The 21,916-nt window shown below is 42.7% G+C and overlaps 2 protein-coding genes across 3 annotated transcripts in view; both read right to left on the bottom strand.

Annotated features, from left to right (window-relative positions):
• Nucleotides 1-316: 316 nt before the first annotated feature.
• On the bottom strand, nt 317-9,025 carry LOC306787175 (serine/threonine-protein phosphatase 4 catalytic subunit B). 2 transcript variants are annotated; one of them, XM_079282249.1, is made up of 9 exons: nt 8,895-9,025; nt 7,948-8,076; nt 7,553-7,604; nt 7,403-7,453; nt 3,000-3,101; nt 2,719-2,892; nt 2,429-2,555; nt 1,535-1,724; nt 317-1,103 (listed from the first exon to the last, which is right to left on the bottom strand). In XM_079282249.1, the coding sequence occupies exons 2-9, from the start codon at nt 8,055-8,057 to the stop codon at nt 974-976; spliced, it is 936 nt and encodes a 311-aa protein (XP_079138375.1). In that variant the 5' UTR covers nt 8,058-8,076; nt 8,895-9,025; the 3' UTR covers nt 317-973. The 2 variants fall into 2 exon arrangements, with proteins under 2 accessions (XP_079138375.1, XP_079138374.1); XM_079282248.1 differs by having other exon boundaries at nt 7,948-8,217; nt 8,895-9,023.
• Nucleotides 9,026-10,051: 1,026 nt separating this feature from the next.
• cln3 (CLN3 lysosomal/endosomal transmembrane protein, battenin) overlaps nt 10,052-21,916 on the bottom strand; it is a 36,165-nt gene continuing 24,300 nt past the window's right edge. The window contains exons 7-15 of the mRNA XM_079281443.1: nt 19,365-19,437; nt 18,937-19,080; nt 18,341-18,480; nt 16,602-16,657; nt 16,455-16,523; nt 16,272-16,327; nt 16,076-16,169; nt 13,921-14,061; nt 10,052-12,320 (exon numbers count right to left, since the gene is read on the bottom strand). Coding sequence (XP_079137569.1) covers nt 12,204-12,320; nt 13,921-14,061; nt 16,076-16,169; nt 16,272-16,327; nt 16,455-16,523; nt 16,602-16,657; nt 18,341-18,480; nt 18,937-19,080; nt 19,365-19,437 — 890 coding nt within the window. The 3' untranslated portion in view covers nt 10,052-12,203. The remainder of the gene's footprint in view (nt 12,321-13,920; nt 14,062-16,075; nt 16,170-16,271; nt 16,328-16,454; nt 16,524-16,601; nt 16,658-18,340; nt 18,481-18,936; nt 19,081-19,364; nt 19,438-21,916) is intronic.

Here is a 21,916-nt window from a genome sequence, read left to right as displayed (position 1 = left end):
TTCATAAAACAATTCAGATGATTAGGAAATAAAAGATTTTATGGGTTAAAACAAATCTTGTCATTAGTAGTTTTAATGACTTCGAGCTAATGTAAACAGCTCATTGATCATCTCTAATATCCATTTATGTTACTGTGAAAACATCTCCTTCAAACAACACCAAACCGCGAGAGGGTAATGTGTTTTAAATCAGCATTATATAATCAAGATTCTTAAAAGGTACACGCAATACCAATCGACAGTGGTCCGTTCCACCACTAGTATGCAGCCACGGTGGGTGCGCCTCATTAAACCAAACTTGAAAAAAAACCTCAGCATTGATACAAAAACTTTATTCTCACAATATCAAAATTGACAGACCTACAGTGATTTGTAGATTAAAAGGAATTAAGAGAGAAACCGTGCAAACCACCCCCCCCCCCCCACACACACACACGCACACAACCATTACACAGAGGCTGGTGGAAAATCAGCAAACGCTCCCCTTTAAATGACTGTTTAACTTCCTACATCTGCAAATATTTAAAAACGGAGAAAAAAAAAGTCTTTCCAGATACTTCTAAAAACGAAATGACGAAAAAAACAAAAACTACCAGAGTGGTGAAGCTCAGGTCGGTCGGGGGCTGGGGGTCGCATCTAAAGCGGGCTGAAGGAGAAATGGAATAGGAGGCCGAGGGGAGAAAGGAAACGATGGAGGAGAAGTGACAACAGTCGTGAGGCCCAGCATCCACCCTTCACAGTGACTGCTTAGTCAGCCTCCGGGCAGCGCGGCAGAAACCCAGCTCTCCCAAAGCTGAAGCCAAATGCGGCTTCGCAAGAGGGGGAGAGAGGGGGAGGGGGTTGTTTGGCAGTTTTTTGTTGTTTTTGTCTAACTGCTCTGAGTTCAGTCTGACGGAGGATGGCGGCTGGTGTGAAATGGTACCAGAGGTGCTGTTTTTTTCCGACACATCGTGGCTGTCCGCTCGGAGAGACTTCACAGGAAATAGTCTGCTACAGGCTTCTTGGAGGGGATGCCTCTGGTCTCCTGCGGCGCTGCCTCGAATATGATGAACTCCCGCTGTAGATGCTCGTCCAGCTCCAAGATGGCCGCCACATTGCCGCACCTGATTGTGTAGAGGTAGGGGGAGAAAGAAAGAGGGTTAGGACACTCACATAATTTGCAAATTACAGAAAAGGAGGCTGTCTTCTAGACCACACACTGAAGAATCTCTCGGCTGTGATGAACTCAGCACCTGCACAGACGATGAGCCGAAGCGGCTTTTGGCAGTCAATCCAAGGACAGTTACAGAGCTTGTAGCTGGTTGTGTGGTGGAGGAGAGGCTACCAAAGGCTCACTGATGTTTACTGTTAACAGAGTTTTACTTCAAAACACTATTCATTTCCATATAGCCTTGTGACATACAGAACATCTCCCAAAAATATTGAAATAGCAATAAACACAAAGTGATCAATATTCATGTGACTGAAGAGCTCCATGTGTTGACATTTTGTCAGTTCAAACAGCGACCATGTGAGTTTCGCTGCGTCGACATACCTGTAGCAGTAGTTGGGCGCCGACCACACGGTGAGCACCGTCTCGTTGAAGTGCCACTTGTAGCCTTCCATGACCAGCTGGTGCGCTCGACAGATCATGTGGATGTCGTTGGCAGCGTTGAACTGCGCCACCACGTCGCTGCCGAACAGGTAGCCGGCGCCTCTGGGACTCACCCCCCACCCTGTGGTGTCTGAGGGGGAGAGAAGAGCAGTCAGGTGAAGATCGGCTTCTAAGGACGCGGTTACACGTTCGTATTTTCAACGGTACTTCTGTCGCCCGATCGCGTCGGCACGCATTAAATGTCAAGTGTGAGATGGGAGCATTGGGATCCACTCAGCCAGACCACATGCCGAGGTGGGCCGGCTCGCATTGAGTTGGGATCTCAGTGAGGTGTGGACAGCATGTTGGCACAATCCAGACAATTTATAGAACGTAGGTGTTACATCGTCTTCTGGGGATGGAGACCCGAACCAGCCTCAAGTGCAGTTTCTGGCACTTGAGCTTCATGTCTCCTGCCGCTTGATTAAAGACCCAATATTCCCCGATTCTGTTGCTTGACCAAAAAAGATTTTCTAAATAAAATAACAAGGCAACTTTACTTAAGAAGCATTTATCCACCAATTTACAGCCGCTCCTTTGATCTCAAAATATATATAATCACTGACCGACCAGACAGGTCGCATTGAAGTGTGGACACAAATGTTCCAACAAACATCACATTCTAAAGACAAGTGCAACCACGGCCTAACATGGCATCAGGGAAAGGATTGCTGTACATCCCACTACATGTCCACCACCGCTCAAAGTTTTCCTTTCATCATGTTTCCATGAGTAATCACAAACATACGAGTTATTAATTCAGAGTTTAAACGGCTTGACAGGATGCCTGCATACCTTCAGGGTCTGACCACAGGAGGTCACACATGGGCCCGTCATGGGGAACTTCCTGTTTTCGGTCAATGGTCCGGATCTGGTCCAGTGTCTGGATGGAGGGAGACAGGCCGCCGTGCACACAGAAGATCTGAGGGACAAGGGGGGGGGGGGGGGGGGGGGGGGGGGGGGGGGGGTCAACTCAACGGACGGAGCTCATATGAACCGAGAAGTTACTCAACCAGCTATCAGAGTAGTAACACTACCACGGAATCATTTCCTGCATCCAAGTTCAAAAGGAAATGTTCTCTCACCTTGCCATCGATGATGGCGGAGAGGGACAGGTAGTCGAATATCTCCGTGCAGTACCTCCAGACCGTGACCGAGCCGTACTTGCGGAGGCACTCGTCGTAGAAGCCGTAGACCTGGGTGATCTGCCGGGACTCGTGGTTCCCCCGGATCAAGGTTATCCTGTCCGGGTAGCGCACCTGTGGAGCAAAGGGACAAGCACGAGTGTGATTCCATTTCTCAAAACCTCAAGAAATATGTTCTTCAAAAACACATTTGTGAGAAACAAAATGTATATCAAGTGTACCTTAAGAGCTAGGAGAAGCAGGAATGTCTCCACACTGTAGAAGCCTCTGTCCACAAAGTCGCCCATGAAGAGGTAATTTGTCTCTGGGACATCGCCACCCACCTATCACGTGAAAGGAATCGAGACCAAGTGGTTAAACAGTGTTTATGTACATTTACTCCATCAAACTGCTAGAGCATGTTTGAGACCCACCATGCTACAAGACTTATCTACACCTCACTTCAGAATCAGACGTGGGTATTCTCATGACAAATCACATTAACTAAAACCTCCCGTTTCCACTTTTCCAATATGATTTTGATGCAGCAGATATTTCAGCATCAAACAGACGGAACAATGCCACTGCAGTACTTAATGGGCCGTCATAATTAACTGCACCTGTAAATATGTCAGACTGAATTTTAAACCCCAGAACCCCAAAACCCTCCGGCAGGATGGAAAGCATGTTTTCTTTAAACAATCACCAGAATTACACATTTGATCACAGTCAGAAGCTGTAAAAATCATTATCATTATCATCAAATCTTCATCTTTCCGACAGACTTTGAACACATCATGTGTGACACACTTCAGAAACTAAGCTTAAATGTATTCTACATGTCTCATTTAAAATTTTGCCCCCAATTAAACAGTTTACACTGACCAGTTCCTGTTCTTGAACAGGGTGGATGTGTTGCGAAGTCGTGATTCCTCTACACGGCCATGTCCTGGTTATCCAGAGTTAAAACAAGTCTCGTATAAGATTGCACCTGTTAGACAGACAGGCTTCTGTTGTCCAAAACCCCCTGTTGCACTGATGTGTACAGGTGGGTGCACACTCACTCACACACACACACACCCACCCTGTCAGATCAAGGTCAGGATGGTCTCACTAACACACACACACACACACACACACACACACACACACCCATGCTTGCTTCTCGGTTCATGCCGAGGGCAAAGATGGGCCTGAAGTTCAAGCAGAGGGCGAAGACTGAGGCTCCGCCATGTCGGCCGGAGATGAAAGAGCACAGACTGCCCTCACAAATCATCCTGTATCGTCTCCCCTGGTTGCCGGTAGCAGAGGCACTTGAACAGGTGTCGGACATTAGGGTAGTTAATCATTAGAATAGAGGGTAGTAGAGACTTCAAAGACAAAGTCACTAGACCGAGTCGGCAGTCGTAGGAATGTAAGGTCATTAATCATATCGACGGGTACATATATCAAAGCATACCCGGGCGGTAAGGTCATTAATCATATAGACGGGTACATATATCAAAGCATACCCGGGGTTAAGGTCACGTTGGAGAAAGGGGGAATTTATGTGTCATCAATCAAGTTATGTGTGAAGTGTTCGGGGTCCTGAGCCCCAGAAGAGTATAAATAGCGACAGTTTTAAACCAAAAGGCAGTCGTGTGTGGGGGACCCGTTAACGGAGGGAGTTAATGGTTGAACTTGTTCTTCGTATATGGAACTCTGTCTGTAAACTACTCTGAAGGGGTTTTTGAATACTTAAGTGATTTTTCTTATATTTTTCAGTTAACGATTTTTTCTCTGTATTTTGGACCAAGAGATTGTACTTTGATTTGAATACAAATAAATAAATAACGAATTAGTTTCTGCGACCGACTCCATTTCTTCAAAGTTTCTCGAGAAGCCATCAGGAAGTGGTCACAACTCGTCGGACCGTTCTCAGCCCCTGGGGGTAAGTTGTGTTTGATCCAGCTCGGTACACCACTGATTGCATTCTTGACATGCACAAACCACACTGATACTTATTCAAATTAGTTTCGCTCTAGTGTAAGCAATGACACCCGGAAGAGACCGCAAACTTAGATTCCGGTAAAAGTCACTCTGAAAGTAGAGCAGTGCGCGAGGCAAAACAGGGACTGAGAATTCGGGAACCCTTCCTCCCGAATATCTCCCGTAGGGCCAGGTGTGAAAATCATATAGGGAACGAATTAAAAAGTGTGTCCCCTCCTTCAAGCCAAATCTTAAGGCATCAGGGGCACACACAGGGAAGGACCGACTCCTCCGGGCACGGGTCACGTGGAGTCGTGATCCCTCTGGTGGATCGCAAGGGTTGATCTATCGCCGGCAGAAACTCCTGCCTTCTGCGCATCAGTGTCGGCACGGAGCTAAATCTGCTCAAACTTTTGTGCGTTTCACACGAAAGGCCTCCTATTTGCTTATTACTAATTATTTCCTGATAAATTGAAAACATTTATATAAGGAATCTAGTTTTAATAACTCAAATAGAAATAAAGGAAAAAATAAAAATGAATTAATTCATTTTTCAATTTTTTTATTATTAATAAATAAAATAATAAAAAATCGTGAGGGGTCACCCCCCAGAATCACGAAACACTGTAAAAAAACATTACATTCTACGCTCCTCAGCGCAACTTGGAAGCCATGATTGACTCAGCTGAGACCAACAGTCACATGACAACAATTTCAGGAAACTTCAACTGAACTGCAGTCTGCAGGAGGACAGGAGAGGCTGTAAAAATGTGAATAGCTCAATATATAAAGCACGTGAAACTGCTTGCAGTTCAGAGGGTTAAAGAGCATTTGCGTGTTTTTAGGACATTGCTGATGGTGCACTGGTGTTATCACCATCTGCAATGAAGTAAAGGACGATATTTCAAACACAATTATCAGGTTGCGATCATCATAATAGTATCATGATGAGCAAGCAGCTAATCGTTCTTTATGACAGCCGTTCAGTATTGTATATTCAGCGTGTTGCATGTGAATAATGTTAACGTGTTGAAATACAAATGTGACAACCAAAGACCTTTACAAATCTGCTACATTATTCCCATCATTCGTGGAATTAATTTGGACGTCACTATATTTTTTTCAAGCTGCTGTTTCTCTCATGAATAATCTCACACAAAACCTGAATATTACATTTGGGAAAAGCGACAAAATATTTTTTCCAGAGAGACAATGATCTTTCGGAGCTTTCACACTGACAATAAAGGCATCAAGCAATCACGTTGTGCGGAAAGTACAGAATCAAACCTATACTGTACAACAGCGGTTCCCAAACTTTTTAGGCCACGCACCCCCTCCTACATCCCGACCGGGTTCACGCACCCCCAACCCCCCCCCCCCACACACACACCTTAACAAAAAAAAAAAGCAACAGAGCCGCATACAAATCGGACGAATGAGAGAACAGTTTGCTCGCGCGTGGCGTTTGTTTACAAGATAAAAACACAAAAATTCTTCCTGCACCATGCCTTCGAAAAGGTAACGGACGTAACGTTACGAAGGTAACGGACGATTGGCCAGATTGGCCACATCTGTAGGCTCGTCTACTTGCAGAGAGTAAAACTCACTCTTCTTCACGCGACCGACTAATGTAGCCAGGATGTCTTCGGACAAAGCATCGATGCGGCGCGACAGTGTTGTTGGACACCGGGATCACGTCCAACTTTTTCGCTTCTCTCTCTCCAATCATACATTCCACCATCTCTAACATTTTTCCCTCTCCACCACCGCCTCTCCTTCTCCCTATTACACGGTCAGAATACTACCACAACATGCGCTCATACCACAACAATGCGCTCATCCACGCACGGGAACAACACCGAGTTGTAATATATACCTCCATAACACCCCGCCACTCTCGGCTCATACCTCCCCAGCAACGAGGCACATCACCCGGCCGCAATACCTCCAGAATGTCCCCCGGGTGAAATCCGGGACTTGGTTTCATGGTTCCGAGTGGCGGGCGCTCACTCGTTGGCGCTGGGACGCGAGGTCTCCAGCCGCCCCCGCCGTGAGGCACCCGATCGTCAGGTCTGTCAGCCCTCGGAACAGGCCGCGGGTCAACAACTCGTGGGTGGCGGGGTAGAGGCGAGGCAGATCACAGAAAAATAATAAAGACTAGAGTATGGCAAAGACATGTTGATGAGAAGCGTATTTGTACGTCAAACACAAACGTAATCAGGGAGAAAATACGTTCGTGGTAAAACGTAATTGAGAATGCATTTTAGTTTTGGGGGAACGTAATTTTTAGGAGACAGGACTGCACCGCCATTACATTGTTCCTCTCGCGCACCCCCTAGAGGCAGCTCGCGCACCCCACTTTGGGAATCCCTGCTGTACAACAGGGAGGCTCCTTATTACAAACCAAGACAGAAAACTTTATTACTCCTTTCAACCTTGACAAAGGCAGTGCAGACCAATTCCACTCATTCCCATATATACCACGTAACTGTGTGTCAGAGGGAACTCAAATTCACCAAGAGCGTTTTGCTAAAAGGAAACAATAATAAAGTTTCCGTCTCAGACAGACTGCTCGACACTGTTCTGGGTCAATAGGTCAATTTATTCCCTCAAGCCCACATAGTGTAAAGGCCTCAAGTCTGCAGTGACTAGTGTGTAAAAAGAAACGTAAACTTACTCTAAACAGCTCCTTCAAGTCATAGAACTGACCATGTATATCACCACACACCTATGAGGAAGAAAAAACAAACAGGAGAAACATTAACACATTTAATCAACTTTAAGTTCAATCCTAAGCAAACAAGAGCCAAAAGAAAAAGTGACTAACCGTGACGGGAGAGTCTACTCTCTGAACATTGCTTTCTTCCACCAAAATCTCTCTGAAAACACACACGTAGAAATAGGACGTCAACTTCCTATTTGTAACTTATTTCACTTTAAAGATACTATCTTTAAGTGGGTTCTGGAGAAAATTTTAAATGTGGGTATTGCCTTGTTTTTGTTTAATTGGTACATCACGGGGCATTCAAGAGTCAGTTTTATTGACATCGCATTTAGCATGCATTGTATTCCCCCTCAACATTAGTATGTGGTAAATACTGTATACAATATGTAGTAGAAGGACATAGCTTAATACATTGCTTTAAACTGCATCTTTGTGTGTTGCATGGATTCATCTGGCAAGAGTCGAAAACGTCGGATGAAACACTACTGACTTATTACCTGGCTTTGGCACACAGTGCTTTGACTTCGTTTTCTTTAATGAGCTCACAGCGTCTGAGCTGCTCTATCTGTCGGTCCAGGTCGCTGATATCCCCCATTGTGACACACATAGGGAGAACTGCTCACACACTACAGGTCACACACACACACACGCCGGGGTCAGTCCAAGAACCAAGAACGGACAGCCACAACACACTCCTTCCTCGGAAATAGTCAGGGCCCTTTAACACCCGCACGTCCGCCTCTGGCTGGGAGGTTCAGAATAAGAAACTGAAATGGGGGAGAGAAAAAAGGCTGAACAATTCAACAACGAATTTGAATAACAGGCTAAACAATGCAACTTCATTGACATTAGCGGAGAAGCAGGTTTAGCTAACATTTGCTAACCTAACTACTTGTTAACTTGAACTTGAGTTGCTAACTAAACGATAAGGTTATTTTATTCATAACAATGGGAAATTGGCATTGCGTTATTAGTTTATTGAACGTCACAGTGAATCCAGCTTAACAATGCACCAGAGGAAATTGACGCTATTCGTCCAGGAATGTGAGGCCTATGGGCGTAGCGAGCTAACCGTTAGCACGCTAGCTTACATCACTGCTAACTACGTCAGCGAACAACTGATCTTTTGATAACTTAGACAACTGTTTTGATTGGGCACATGTCCCAATGGTTAACGTCAATGTCTACCAACTTTGTCCCAGAAAAACTGCACACGTTTACTGTGTTAGTGAAATTAATTGACTTATTCAGCTTAGCTGCCGAAATGCTGTACGTTAGCTCGCTAACCACGGCTGTCGGGGCACCAGACGGCGTCAACACTGGCTAGCACTGGCTCGCGCTTCTCGGCTAATGTGGCAAGCTAGCTAGCTTAACGCTATCAACACACATCACAACGGATCACACAACGCCGCCAATTCGACGAAACCGGAGTAGGCGTACATACTGTTACATGAATGACATCAGAACGGCGGCAAGCAAAACATATATATGTTTCATTCCAGGGAATTGATCCACCGGCTCCTCTTCGTCCCCCCCGGTAACTATCGTCTTTGCCGGTTCACTCCTGTCGTGCTCATGAACACGAACGACTTGACCGTAACTTCCGGTGTAGGGGACGCGCACTGCTCGGCGCAGCCTGGGTTGAGTGCGTGGGGAGGACAGTTCAATGAAATGAAGCGTGAATGAAGACGGAAGGGATCTAACGGTGAATTAAAGTCCCCCTCCAGTCAAAAATGTATTTTACAATCGTCACGTTACTTAAGTGGTTGGCCTTTACTTTGTGAATGATGTATGCGCAACCAGCAGGAAACCTGTGACGTAAAAGCTGAAGCCTCCAGTGCACTGAGACGGGATTTCTCAGTGAAGTAGGAGATTATATATGAAAAGCAATATTTGTAATTTTATTTAAAGGAAATTTACCTTTCGTTGTGGAAATAAACACCAGACAGAAATTATTATTCAAAGCAGAGTATTTCTTTTTTTAAATAAGCATTTCTAAAGCGGATCTTTAAAGGTTATTTTTTGCTGCACAACCACATAATTCCCAAAATGAACCTCAACTATTAGTATAATTATGTGAAAGCTTGAGCTGAAGAGATCAATCAAGAGAAAATTGTCAGCAATTTTGATAATTGATGAATCGCTTATGTAATTTCTCAAGTAAAAATACCCAAATTCCCCTGGTTTCAGCCTCTTACTTGTGAGGATCTGCTGCTTTTCTCTGTGATAAAAAACTGAATATTTTGGGGTTTTGGACGGTTGTTGTGGACATAATGAGAAATATGAAGTCACATTGGGCTTTACGGAATTATAATGGACGTTTCTTCACTATTTCCTGACCAACAATGAGTTGATTGATCAAGAAAATAATCAGCAGGTTCTTTGTTAATGACAATAGTCGTTAGTTGCAGTCCTAATGGCTTTGAATGAAAGCTTTGATATAATAATCCAAAGGTAGGGGGCAGACGTGTGTGTTTGAGAGACTCGCTAAGAGACGGTCCAACTTTATCATCATCATGTTGTGTCATTTCAAATGACCAGCAGCAGCAATCACAGTATCCTGCTGGCTAACTGAAGAATGAGAAAAACACATTCTGGAATTGCACTTGCAAATTTATTTACATTTTGTATTTTACATGATAATTAACCATTTTCTGTCAAATTTTTGAGCCTTTGATTCACAATTAAAATATTTTTAAAATTGAAAAAAAAAAAAAAAAAAAGCACAGGCTTAAAAACCCAATCAGTAAGTTGCAACTAAGTTCAACAGTAGCAGAGTAATACAACATGAAGGTAGGTACAATTTCAGTAGGAATGTGCACGTTTAAGAGAAAACAGGCTGTGTGTATATGGACAAAGTACATCATAATAATAATTACTAACTGTATTTTAAACCAAGTTTACTTTCAGAAGACGGGAATATTGAGATTCTGGGAACAAAACATGTTCTTGGGATGTTACGTGAATTTTTAAAAAAAAAAGCTCTTCCCATACATAGACTCCAGTGTTATATAAACCCAAATGTGAGGGCTTAGTATCTAATAAGAACTTGCATGTCCGCCAGTGGGTTTGATCATGGTCTGGAATGTTGACTTAAAGGACCAGCATCAGTAAATTTATTGGAAGAGTTTGGGGAAAATATGACCCTCTCATCCCGAAACTATCAAATCATTCATCTCAAATGTACCATCAGCACACAATGTAATAATAATGAAGTTACATGTGATGTGGGACTTGACAGATGTGAAACACCTTTGATCTAGAGTTGCTATCTGATGTAACCAGAACCTGTGTTCCTAGTTTATCGCGTGTTTTACTTCTAAATCATGATGCAGGAAGTGTTGCTAAGAAATCTCATTCGACTCTTACTTTTAGGTCTGACAGCTGCCAAAAACATGAGTATGAAGGTGGAATTTGCAACTGATGATTATTTGTATCTATGAATTTATTTTCCTTTTAATACTGGTATATATAAATATATTTCAACATTTGTCTTCTTTTTTTTGTTGGTGTGTTGGGTTGTGTTATGGGCTGGAGGAAGGGAGGAGGGGTTATTCTAAAGACTGGAGGGGAACATAAGAGCCCTTTGTCGGGCAGTCGATGAATGTAATAATATAAGAGTGCTTATGATCCATGTGCAGTGTTACAGATGGATGCTAATGCTAATGATTATTGTGTTATCCTCAATCTAACCACCAGGATGGAAAATATGAAATTGCATCACAAAAAATAGACCATGTTGACAGGCATACCCTGAAATACGTCCCTATTGTCGATTGTTGCGACACCCTTTCACTGACTTCATTTAACGTAATAAGCATTGATGCAGCTCTAGATATTGTCCCGCTTTCCACAGTGTTACAGGTAATCGATAAAATATAAAATGCTAATCCACATCGAAGATCTTTGTTATCTCCGGCACACCGTTATAGTAAAAGGCAAACAGTACCCGTGACTGAGAAGCAAAACAACATAATAAACACATGTCAGTCAGCAATAACCCGATTGAAGAATACAGAAGGCACTATGAAACTATTTCATCGTCTAACCTCTGGATCTCCTCGTTCAGAGAGGAAACTCTGTTACGCCAAAAATGAATGTCACGGGGCTGTCAACAGTCTCTTTGGTGGTGTTCAACATCAAAATGTAATAACGGCGTAACAGAGATTAAATATGAAACGTCTCATCATCGTCACACAAGTGTTGTTGTGTTAAGTGGCACTCGGTCATGTTGTGTAAAGGCAGTGAGAGGTAAACACTTAACATCATCATAAATAATAACAAGTAAAGGTCAGTAAAATGACTTATCTTACAGGAATATGTTGAAGTATTCTCTTCAAATTATGTGATAAAGATACGTTAGGTAGTATTTAAAAAAAAAAAGATGCTCTACTCTATCCTGTCATTCAAAAACACCGCAAAAAAACAACAACTAAATGTTGCAAATATTCGGATTAAATAAACGCTCGGTTGCTCTGAGATGCGTGTTATCATCGTTCCGCATTTCTTCATCTTGTGGACCCAAACCAGACGTTGTCCTATTATTTCTGCACAATCTGTTTTATAGTCTCTTAGTGCAGTTTGTGCAAACAAGCAAACTCCAAACACATGGATTGGTTAAGGACACTTTTACCGTGCCTTCCTGTTGAAAACCGCTCGTCATATTTACATGTAGGAGTAAAGTCTCTCTTTGTAAATAGAACGCACCTACGTCCTGGCTTGTTCACCCTGCTGGTCGGTGTGTGGGCTGAGGTCAGAGGGAGCAGAAGTATCTATGGACGGGGAAAGCGGTGATTCCGGCCAAAGCTATGCCCAGACTGTCTCCTACGCTGGCGGCGGCCATGGCGAACTCTCTGTGTCTGTCTCCGGTCTGTGAGGGACAAAAGACAGACGTCAGGACGGACACACACCGAGACCTTTAACGCAGAATGATGAAGGCACAGCTGCAGGAGGAGGGCGATGAACCGGAGAGCGTCTGTCTCCACAGTGAATCATCTGTTGACGATAAAAGATACAACACCGCCGCTCTCTCTTCCTCTCGTCTTCAAAAAAAAAAAAAAAAAAAGAGTCAAGAAGCTGACAGCAAAGCCTAACTTTACTTTTAATGTTATCAAATTCAGAGAAATGCTCTGCACTTCCTTGTTTTATGAACGAAGTGGTACACGAGTTGAAGCAGCGGTGCTGTGTGTGTGTGTGTGTGTGTGACCAATCAGCGGTGATCATCCCTGCAAACCCCACCCTGAAAGTTGCCCCCCCAGACTCAACCAGGGACGTTTTGTGGGTTAAAATGTCCCCAGAAGCTACTTTTGACCCTGGACAGTGAGTTCCTTAAAGGTTCCTGGTCCCTGGGGACAGTTCCTGTGATCAAAAAGGGGCCGTTACAATAATTCCCCGGAGACTTACCCTGATCATAACCACTACTTGCCTAATTCCAACCCTAACTTTAACTTAAACCTAAACCGTACCTTAAATTAAGTCTTAACCCCAAAAAAGAAAGATTTACATTATGAGGACTTACATTTTGTCACCAAAAGAACACACACACACACACTATAACACCTTTTTTGGATTGTACCTTTCATACATAAAATGCCGCTTAAATTGAGTTAGTTTGGCATTAAAAAACAAAAATATGCAAAAAATAAGTTCATAAAAATAGAAAAAAAGATCCAATGAAAAGGAGAAATAAAAGCAGTAAAAATGTAGTAGAAAACCATAAAAACATAGTACATAAACTAGACGCCTGCCGACATAAGTAGGTCCTCAGTTGATTTTTTAGAAATGTCAACAGAGCTCTCATATCTAACGGTGCTGGACCGGGTGTTCCAGAGTCACGGAGCGTCGCAACTCAAAGCACTTTTCCCACTCGTTTTGTGTGCTACTTTAGGAACAGATAATCAGAGAGCTCTTGTTGGCTGATAAGGAGTTAAAACGTCCAGAATGTAAGAAGGTTCTGTATCATTAAGACCTTCATGTGTGAGTAAGAAGGCCTTGAAAGAAAAGGGGAGCCAGAGCAGTATTAATGTGCTCTCTCTTTTCCTTTCCTTAAACGTCTTGCGGCAGAGTATTCGAACCAGCTGAAGTTTTCCTCTCAACTTTTTGTTTTGCCAGTGAAAAGCATTACAAAAGTCCGATCTGCTGCTAATTTCTCAGCATCCCAAATGACTGTACATTCAGCGGCTGTCGGCTGTGTCCGATCCCTTTCACTGTGCCGTACCTTTTGAATGCCGTGAAGCTCACATCAGTGATTCAACACCTCCTGCAGATGTTTCTCTCAGTGTGAAACATGTGCAGGAGGTATTGACCTTCATTACACTAACTTGAAACGATAAAAGTAATGTAGAAGCAGTTTGGGGGGGGGGGGGGGGGGGGGGGTAAAGAGGCAAGTTACGGCTGGAAGTGTTAAGTTTGCATTAACAGCTGCTTTCATCGACACATGGATACCCTGAGAGACAGAAAGTGGACCTGACCTCCTTGCTGATGAAGTAGAAGGTGTTGACATACGCAGCTCCGCCCAGCAGGCCCTCGTAGAGGGCGATAACGAACACCAGCCAGACGCTGGGCAGGAACTGGAAACGCACTGCGAACAGGAGCAGCACCGCATTCACCACCTGCGGGGGGACGGGGGAGAACGGAGAGCCTGGTGATCGATGCTTACAAAAGCGGTCACAAGTTGAACCCTTAGAAGTGATGTTGCATCTTATGGCGAGCGATCTGAAATAACCATGCTAATGTAAGCTAATGTTTGTGATAGCGATTTGGCTATTTTCCACTCACTGTTGATCTGATACGGGTCGTGTTTGAGACCATGACTGTACAGAGGAGTGCCATCGAGGCATTTTATTAGAAAAACAAGATGGCGGCAGGTGATGTGGAACTTTCTGTTGACTTTCTATTGTTCTGTTGAACAAACTGGATGGAATATTTGCACTAAAACAAGAACAATCAGATGCACAATATGCCATTTTCACTCATGTGACAGATCATATGACACCACACGTGCACACAGGTGGACTTAACTACTTATGCGACTTCTGAAGGTAATCGGTAGCACCAGATCGTATTTAGGGGCTTCATAACCTATTTTGATGATTCTGTGTAGGCCTGTTACATTAAATCCAAATTTTTTAATTTTAATTCCAGGTTGTAGTGCAGGGGTCTTCAACTAAAATTCCAAAAGGTCCAGATTGAGAAAATCTCCTCGGGCAAAGGTCCGAAACATTACAATAATATCTAACTCGCGCTATTTAGTGCAAAAAATAAAAAAAATAAAAATAATTATATATATATATATATATATATATATATATATATATATAATTATATATATATATATATATATATATAATTATATAATTGATGTGTACTTTCTTCTTATATATATATATATATATATATATATATATATATATATATATATATATATATATATATATATATATATATATATATATATATAGAAGAAAGTACACATCAATTATATAATTATATTTTAACAATTATTATTCTCAGTTTTCAAATTTAACTGGATGGATTATAAATAATACATAGAAATACATAAATAAATGTTCTTCTCATTTCAAGTACAATAAGAGCTGGATTAAAGAATAACTGACATAATGGAAAGCTTTTGAAAAATGTGCATCTTAAAATAAAGTAATTCATTTTAGAAACATTAATTTCACTGAATTGTCCTGCAGCTTTAAATTCAGTTCATTCAGGTGTGAAGTGATGTCAATAAAAAAGTCACAATATAATATTTTTGTCTTCTAAAAAGATAAATCAGTGAGCATGGACTTTATCTGTGGTTATTAAACCACTTGTTTCAGCTCCATTCTCTCTGGCAACATCATTGTTGGACAGTGAATTCATGCGTTAGGATTCTGATCATTTTGGGCTCTTAGGTTTATTTTCGGTGTCTTCATTTCAGATGTGAGTGGGTACGTTTGTTCAAAGGAGTTGTGCTTTGTCTCGTAGTGCGCTTCATTTGCCGCTTTTATCAATAGTTATGGTTTGTATGTATGAGACATGCTGGATTTAACTGCCTGCAGGAAGAATTAACATAGAAGAGTCTGTTCATTCATGCTTGTAAATTATATTCTCTCTGAACACGTTTCTCTTTTTGGAGAACGTCATGTGAGATAACCTCTCTGATTAGCGCAATTTTCCTGCTCTTGTTTCTATTTCCTCGTCTCTCCCCCGTGTGTCACGGTGTGTGAAAACCTCGCTCAGTCAGGAAACTTGTCAGAATACTCACATTTGATTGGCTGAGCTTTACAACGCATTGGTCGGTGTCTCCTGCACCGCTGAACAAGTACCGTAACGGCTGTATAAGATGCGCCGCTTAAAAGTAAAAACGCGCTGCCTAATATGTATGATTCCGAAATATCGATTTTAGGTCCTGGGTCCGGATGCAACTTTGTCTGGGTCCGGATCCGGACCGCGGTCCGCCAGTTAGAGACCCCTGTTGTAGTGCAACAAAACAGGAAAAACCGCCGAGGGGGGTGACCCCCTTTTGCAAGGATCTGTATTAAAGTGAAAAGGTTTTTACAGAGGGAATTTTGATCTGTAATCCAGGCGGGTCTTGTGTTTCATCAAAGCATCTCTTTGTACTTTATTTCTTACCTGAAGCACAGAGAGAGCCCACAGATTCCTGATCGTCACACAGCACAGCGACGACCGAGACACCAACACACCAACTTGGTACAGCGTCTGGTACCTGAGCGCACACACGATCAATAAGTCAGTTTGAACTCCACGTCCTGAAACAACTTAAATAAAGTCATTCCTTCAGAGTAATGTTCCAGTGAGGAGAACTGACCAGCGATACTGCTCTGCATGGGACAGGGAGAATTTGGGGAAATACAGGAGCTCCATCTGGGAGAGGAAACGTCGACATTGTTGTGAGCTCAATATTATCACAAAATCTTCTGTATTTCTAAAAACATGCAGTGAGATGAATGGGAGGCAGAGGGGGGGGGGGGGGGGGCACCGGAGGACTCACCAGGCCCTGGTTGATGAAGTACTCAGCGAAGTAGACCAGTCCCAGGGGGAACACGAACCTCAGCAGGCCCTGCTCACAGGAATCAAGTGAAGTAAAAGTACCACCAGGCAAATACTTAGACGAATAGAGAATACTTTTTAAACTTACTTTGATGACATGAAGTTTCTCTGTGAAGGTGAGTGGTCCGGCGGTCCTGTCCTCTGCTGCATTGAAGGGGAGAACAGGTAAGCTGTACTTACAATACACTCACATCACCACAGGTTCTCTATGTCATAGGTCAGATCATATATTGAGGAGTGAAGGGATGATCGACGGTTGTCTTTTCCTGTAACGATATTGAGGCGATTTGAACCGACTTCAGCTTCATTTACACTGGAAGTCGGCGCGAGGCGCACGTGTGTGAGGTCCGCAAGTGGTCTCTGCGCTTGGTCGTGCACCTCTGAACTTTTTGTGACTTGGCGCGCGATCACGTGACACGCGATCACGTCACAAATAGTTCACTGATAAAAACACTGTCTATATGTCTGAGGATTCTACAAGGTAAGACAATTCGTTTTTAGATGCTTTAGAAACAGGTGGTGTTAAAAATGTTCTTTTGAGTAAATATTTTGCAGTCGAATCAAATAGTTTACAGGATATTCAGCCTGTGTGTCTTTGTAATGCATTCAAAACTTGACTTCTTACAGGGCTTGTCTAAAGGCAATAAAGTAGTCCGTGAATATGAGCTTTGATTGAGTTTTTTTTTATTTTCAAATAAAACTTCTAATGTATGTCGTCAGATTTGATGTTATGACACCACCACACACTGTGTTCTTGTGCTAAATGTAATTCATGGTGCTGTTAGATTGCTGTAGACCGCCTCGCTAACACAGGCGTGTGTCTTACTGCTGAAAGAGTTTTTGAAAAACTTAATACAACAAATATGCATTGAAGCAGAGTATTCCTGTGAGATCAAAACAATGTGAATTTTGGAAATGAATACATCCATTGTTTTGTAATAAATGTTGACATTTTGGACTGAGAGCTGCGTCACTGGCTGTGTGTGTGTTTGAGAGAGAGTTTCTGTAATAATAACAATATGAATGTCAACGTTATGAATAGAGCGTTGATCTATTGGGTACAGGTTATGGACTGATTTGGATTGAAACATATTAAAGATGAAATCATATTGAACGGAACGCGGCGCTGCGACATTGTGGCATAAAGAGCAGACACACTGAGCTGTTTGAATAGAAGACACATTGTTATTAATGTTTTTAATGTTCAGATACTCAAAATAATATGTTCAAACTCTTTTAGAAATGTTTATTGGCGTAACTTTAACTGTGTTTAAAGGTTTAGAGGAATACTCCAAAGAATGTGCTTGCCGTCAGACTAAGTAGCCACACTGAGCACATGGAATGGAAGCTGCTGACCTAGCAGTATCAGAGCTATCTGTATTAATAACACACCGAGTTTAAAGTGTAAATATCTGTTTTGGAGTTTTCACCACTGCACAGAGCGGATAACATCTGTTCCTCCACACAAACCCACACACCGATTCCTGTGCGTGTCCAAATAAACGCAGATAAAACTATTGGGGCCTTTGACGTATCAGACCTCACATCTTACCACGTTTTCACTGATGATTAAAAAAAGTCCACGTGTCCTATAGAATGACTCATTTAAAGTTTGAAGAGCACATGTCTTCATTGCTATCTGATTGCAGCAATGCGCTGCGCCTAGGCTTTCCAACGTGTTGCTCAACTGCAGCTAACGCAACACAACAACATATGTCGTTGTGTTTCTAAACTCTTTTTTTATTCTTCCTGGATTCGTTCACTGTGTTTTCTTTATGTCAAAGGACTATCGATCGCACTGTGTTTCTATCATTGGCCTCGATGTACCTGGTGTTGACTTCTCCTGCTCCTCTTCCTCCGACTCATCCATCAGCGCCCGTCTGTCCTCTGAGCCCACAGCCGTGTACTCCGTCTCCCTGACCCTCCACTGAGGCAATGAAGGCGGGAGAACCAGCAGGACGAAATAGCTGGTGGTGGTGGTGTTGGGATAAGCACAAAATAACATAAATACAAAAATAACAGCCGGGTTTAAGAAAGCGAGGACTGAAAGCAGGGTTGAATTGATCGGCCAAAATGATGGTCTACTAAGTAAAATAGTAAACAATAACAAAGTTTATAAACAGTAGTCTCTCTTTGGATTTCTTTCATATTTACTGTCAATTTAAAATAAATCCTAATTACATCCACTGTGATTCAAAAACATAAACCAAAACGTGAAGAAGTGCAGCAGCTATTGTAACTTTGCAGCTCTGGCTGTCCATAGAGTGAAATGTGTGCCATGCATGAGCACAAGAGTCCGTCCGTCTATACTGTGTCTGTACACTCGCGAGTCAGAACTTACACTAAGATGAAATGGGACCATATTTGGTCTCACATTGTAGATGCTCATCAGCTCTCTTATCTTTGCGCCTTCGCACACTCACCTAAGCAACATAGCGACCGGCACCACCAGCATGAGGAGAAGCGTGACCTGGGGCGACAGGCCGGCTTGGGTGAGGATCGAGTAGAGGAAGGCTCCGGCCACTCCGGCGCCGCCGGTGCCTGAGCCCCAATATCCCAGAATGTCACTGAAGTGAGGGGGGAGGAGGAGGAGGGTGGAGGGGGGGGGGGTGTTAGGAAGTGTATTTAATAATGCTGTAAATGAAATAACGTGTTTAAAAGCATACTGCCTGTCTTTAACATGTTCTCAGTTATTCAAGTTTTTTGAATTATTATCGTCATAATAGAATGCAGTCCTGTATATCCTTATGTTTGAGCCAGTTTCCATCAACAGACTAATAAACCTTACACTTGAGGTACTTCTGTTGCTGGGAGAAGGTTGTGTGAGCCCAAGGATGGATCAAGTGTTTACCTGCTGAAGTAGACGGTGAGAGAGAGGAAGGACAGTTCTCCCAGTCCAGCGCCGACACTGGCAAAGATCACACCTAGGAAACACAGCGGCAGAGCGGGAAGGACAGACGCTGGTGAATGATCACAGAAGGCTCATTGCTTCGTCCGACAAGAGAAGAAGAAGCACATTTAGACTCTAGTGCAGGGGTGTCAAACTCATCTTCACTCTGGGCCACATCAGCATCGCGGTCGCCCTCAAAGGGCCGGTTGTAAATGTAAGACTGTGTAAATGTAACTACTCCTAACATATTGGTAAATAACTGTCTCTGCATTTGATTATTGTTTATTCAAGTGTAGAAATATTGTACATGCAGTTGTATAAATGTAAAAATATATTTAAGCACATTTCTGTTATTATAACTTAAATCCTTTTAATTTAGGGTTCAGAAACCCACATGACTCTATCAAAGATCAAACTATTAAAGAAAATATCAAAGACAAATATCAAACAAGTTATTACAATAACTTTGTTCAAAGCTTAAAATCCTTCCAAGGGTGCGTTTGCACAATCCCACATGAAGTATTTCATGTGTTGTAAAGCCACGTTTAAAGTAGTCTTCAATGTACTCACAATACATTTCCATGTCAAATGTACAGTAACCAGCCAAAGAGCTGCTTCTGTGACTGTGTTTAAGTATCTCATCATTTCGACTTTCTATCTCATAATTTCGACTACGGGGATATTTTTATTATCAAGTCTCAACTTTTAATTATTAATTTTTTTATTTAATTATTTTTAACCTTTTTTTCTTTTTGCTGGCGGATTCGCGGGCCACATAAAATGACGTGGCGAACCTGTGGCTCACTTTCATGGCTGACAGGGACCTTGATATTATTAGTTCCACTAATTCCACAAAAACAAAACGGTCCATGGAAGGTGGTAACGCTCACGCACTTAAACATTTGCTCAGCTGACTCAGCGGTTTACAAATCACTCATTCACTTCTACCTGTATGTACCGGTAGTTTGTGGAATTGTTTGCTCGATCGCAAATTGAGCTTTCGGACACTTCCTCAATCATCGTCATATTAGCGCACATGGTGCACAGAGAGTCGGAGCAACAGGGGTTGTAAATAGGGGCCCTTGGGGGCCTCCTGTACTCCTTTTTCCACAAAGGCAGTTCCATTTTTTAAACAAAAACAGAGATTCCGCGTGGACGAGAAATCACAGCAGCGGTTGGTCCATATTGCTACTTTGCATTGTGGTCCTCGACAGGAGTCCAGGATAGACTCGAGGGAGCTTCGCTCCTTTTTATGTGTGTTTGTGATTCAAACAGATCACGAAAAACATCACGTGTCTCGCAAACTATATATATATATATATATATATATATATGTATATATATATATATATATATATATATATATATATATATGTATATATATATATATATATATATATATATACATATATATACACATATATATACATATACACATACATACATACATACATACATACATACATACATACATACATACATACATACTGTTAGATCCTGGGTACTTCTGGCCCGATACGGGGCTAATTACTGACTCAGCTCTCTATTAAAAGATTCTCGAGCTGGTGTTCTGGCGAGGGAACTCGCCTGGCTCCGCTAACTGCCGTTACTCCCGACGTCTACCCTGCTTCCTCCGGTCAGAGCGCGCTCGGCCGAGAGACCAGTCCTGGCCCCGGGCGCTCCCACCAGTCGCGTCGGTTATGGCAGCTTCCCTCTTATGGATCCGCGCTCTTGGTAAATGCCAGGTTAGGTTTTAACGGCTAGGATTAATTCTTGCTAAAACCGTAAGGGATTGTTAAGTGGATTCAGTCTCTAGGATAACCTTTCAGAACTCAGTTGTTAGACATACAATAGCTTTAACTTTTTACTGTCACGAGGAACTCATTACTACTTCGGCAAGTTAATGCACTTGAGGATTTCACTTTAAATGCAGATTAGATATTTATTGCAGGTTATATTTAGTTAGTTTGCAGGGGTTACAGCTACAGCTCACATAAAATGTCACTACACATGATTAGTCAATTTAATTATCTTCTTCGATTATACTCATTAGTTTTAGTCGCCGAGACGGCTCGGTTGGAGCTGGATGTCCAATGGTGCGATGAAAAGAGTTCTTTTGGAGTTGTTAGGAGCGAAGGTCCGGCCGGACCCTCGATCCTCCCGCTCCGCAACGGAGCCCGTTCAGCTGTTCTCAAAACTCAGTACAAAGTCTTTCTCAGGCAGCTGCGGCTTTCTCAGTTGTCCAGATGTTAAGAGGCGAGCGGTGGGGAGAGTTAGAACCTTCGTCTTTCAATCTCAATGTCCACGAACAGAGGTCTCTTTTCCGTGAACAGAGACGAAGTCCTCAATACATCAGCTGCAGGCTTTAGTATCTTCTTCCGATGCGCTTGGTACGGCATCCGCGATGAAATCCCAGCTTTGCTCTTTGCAAGCATGTCCTTATATTCCTCATATGGGCTGTGATCAGCCCCCACCTGTTTGGTCCATTACTCATCCCCCCTCCCTCTGGAAAG

The sequence above is a fragment of the Melanostigma gelatinosum genome, assembly GCF_949748355.1.
Source record: "Melanostigma gelatinosum genome assembly, chromosome: 13".
Classification (NCBI taxonomy): domain Eukaryota; kingdom Metazoa; phylum Chordata; class Actinopteri; order Perciformes; family Zoarcidae; genus Melanostigma; species Melanostigma gelatinosum.
This window is presented reverse-complemented; position numbering and strand designations above follow the sequence as displayed.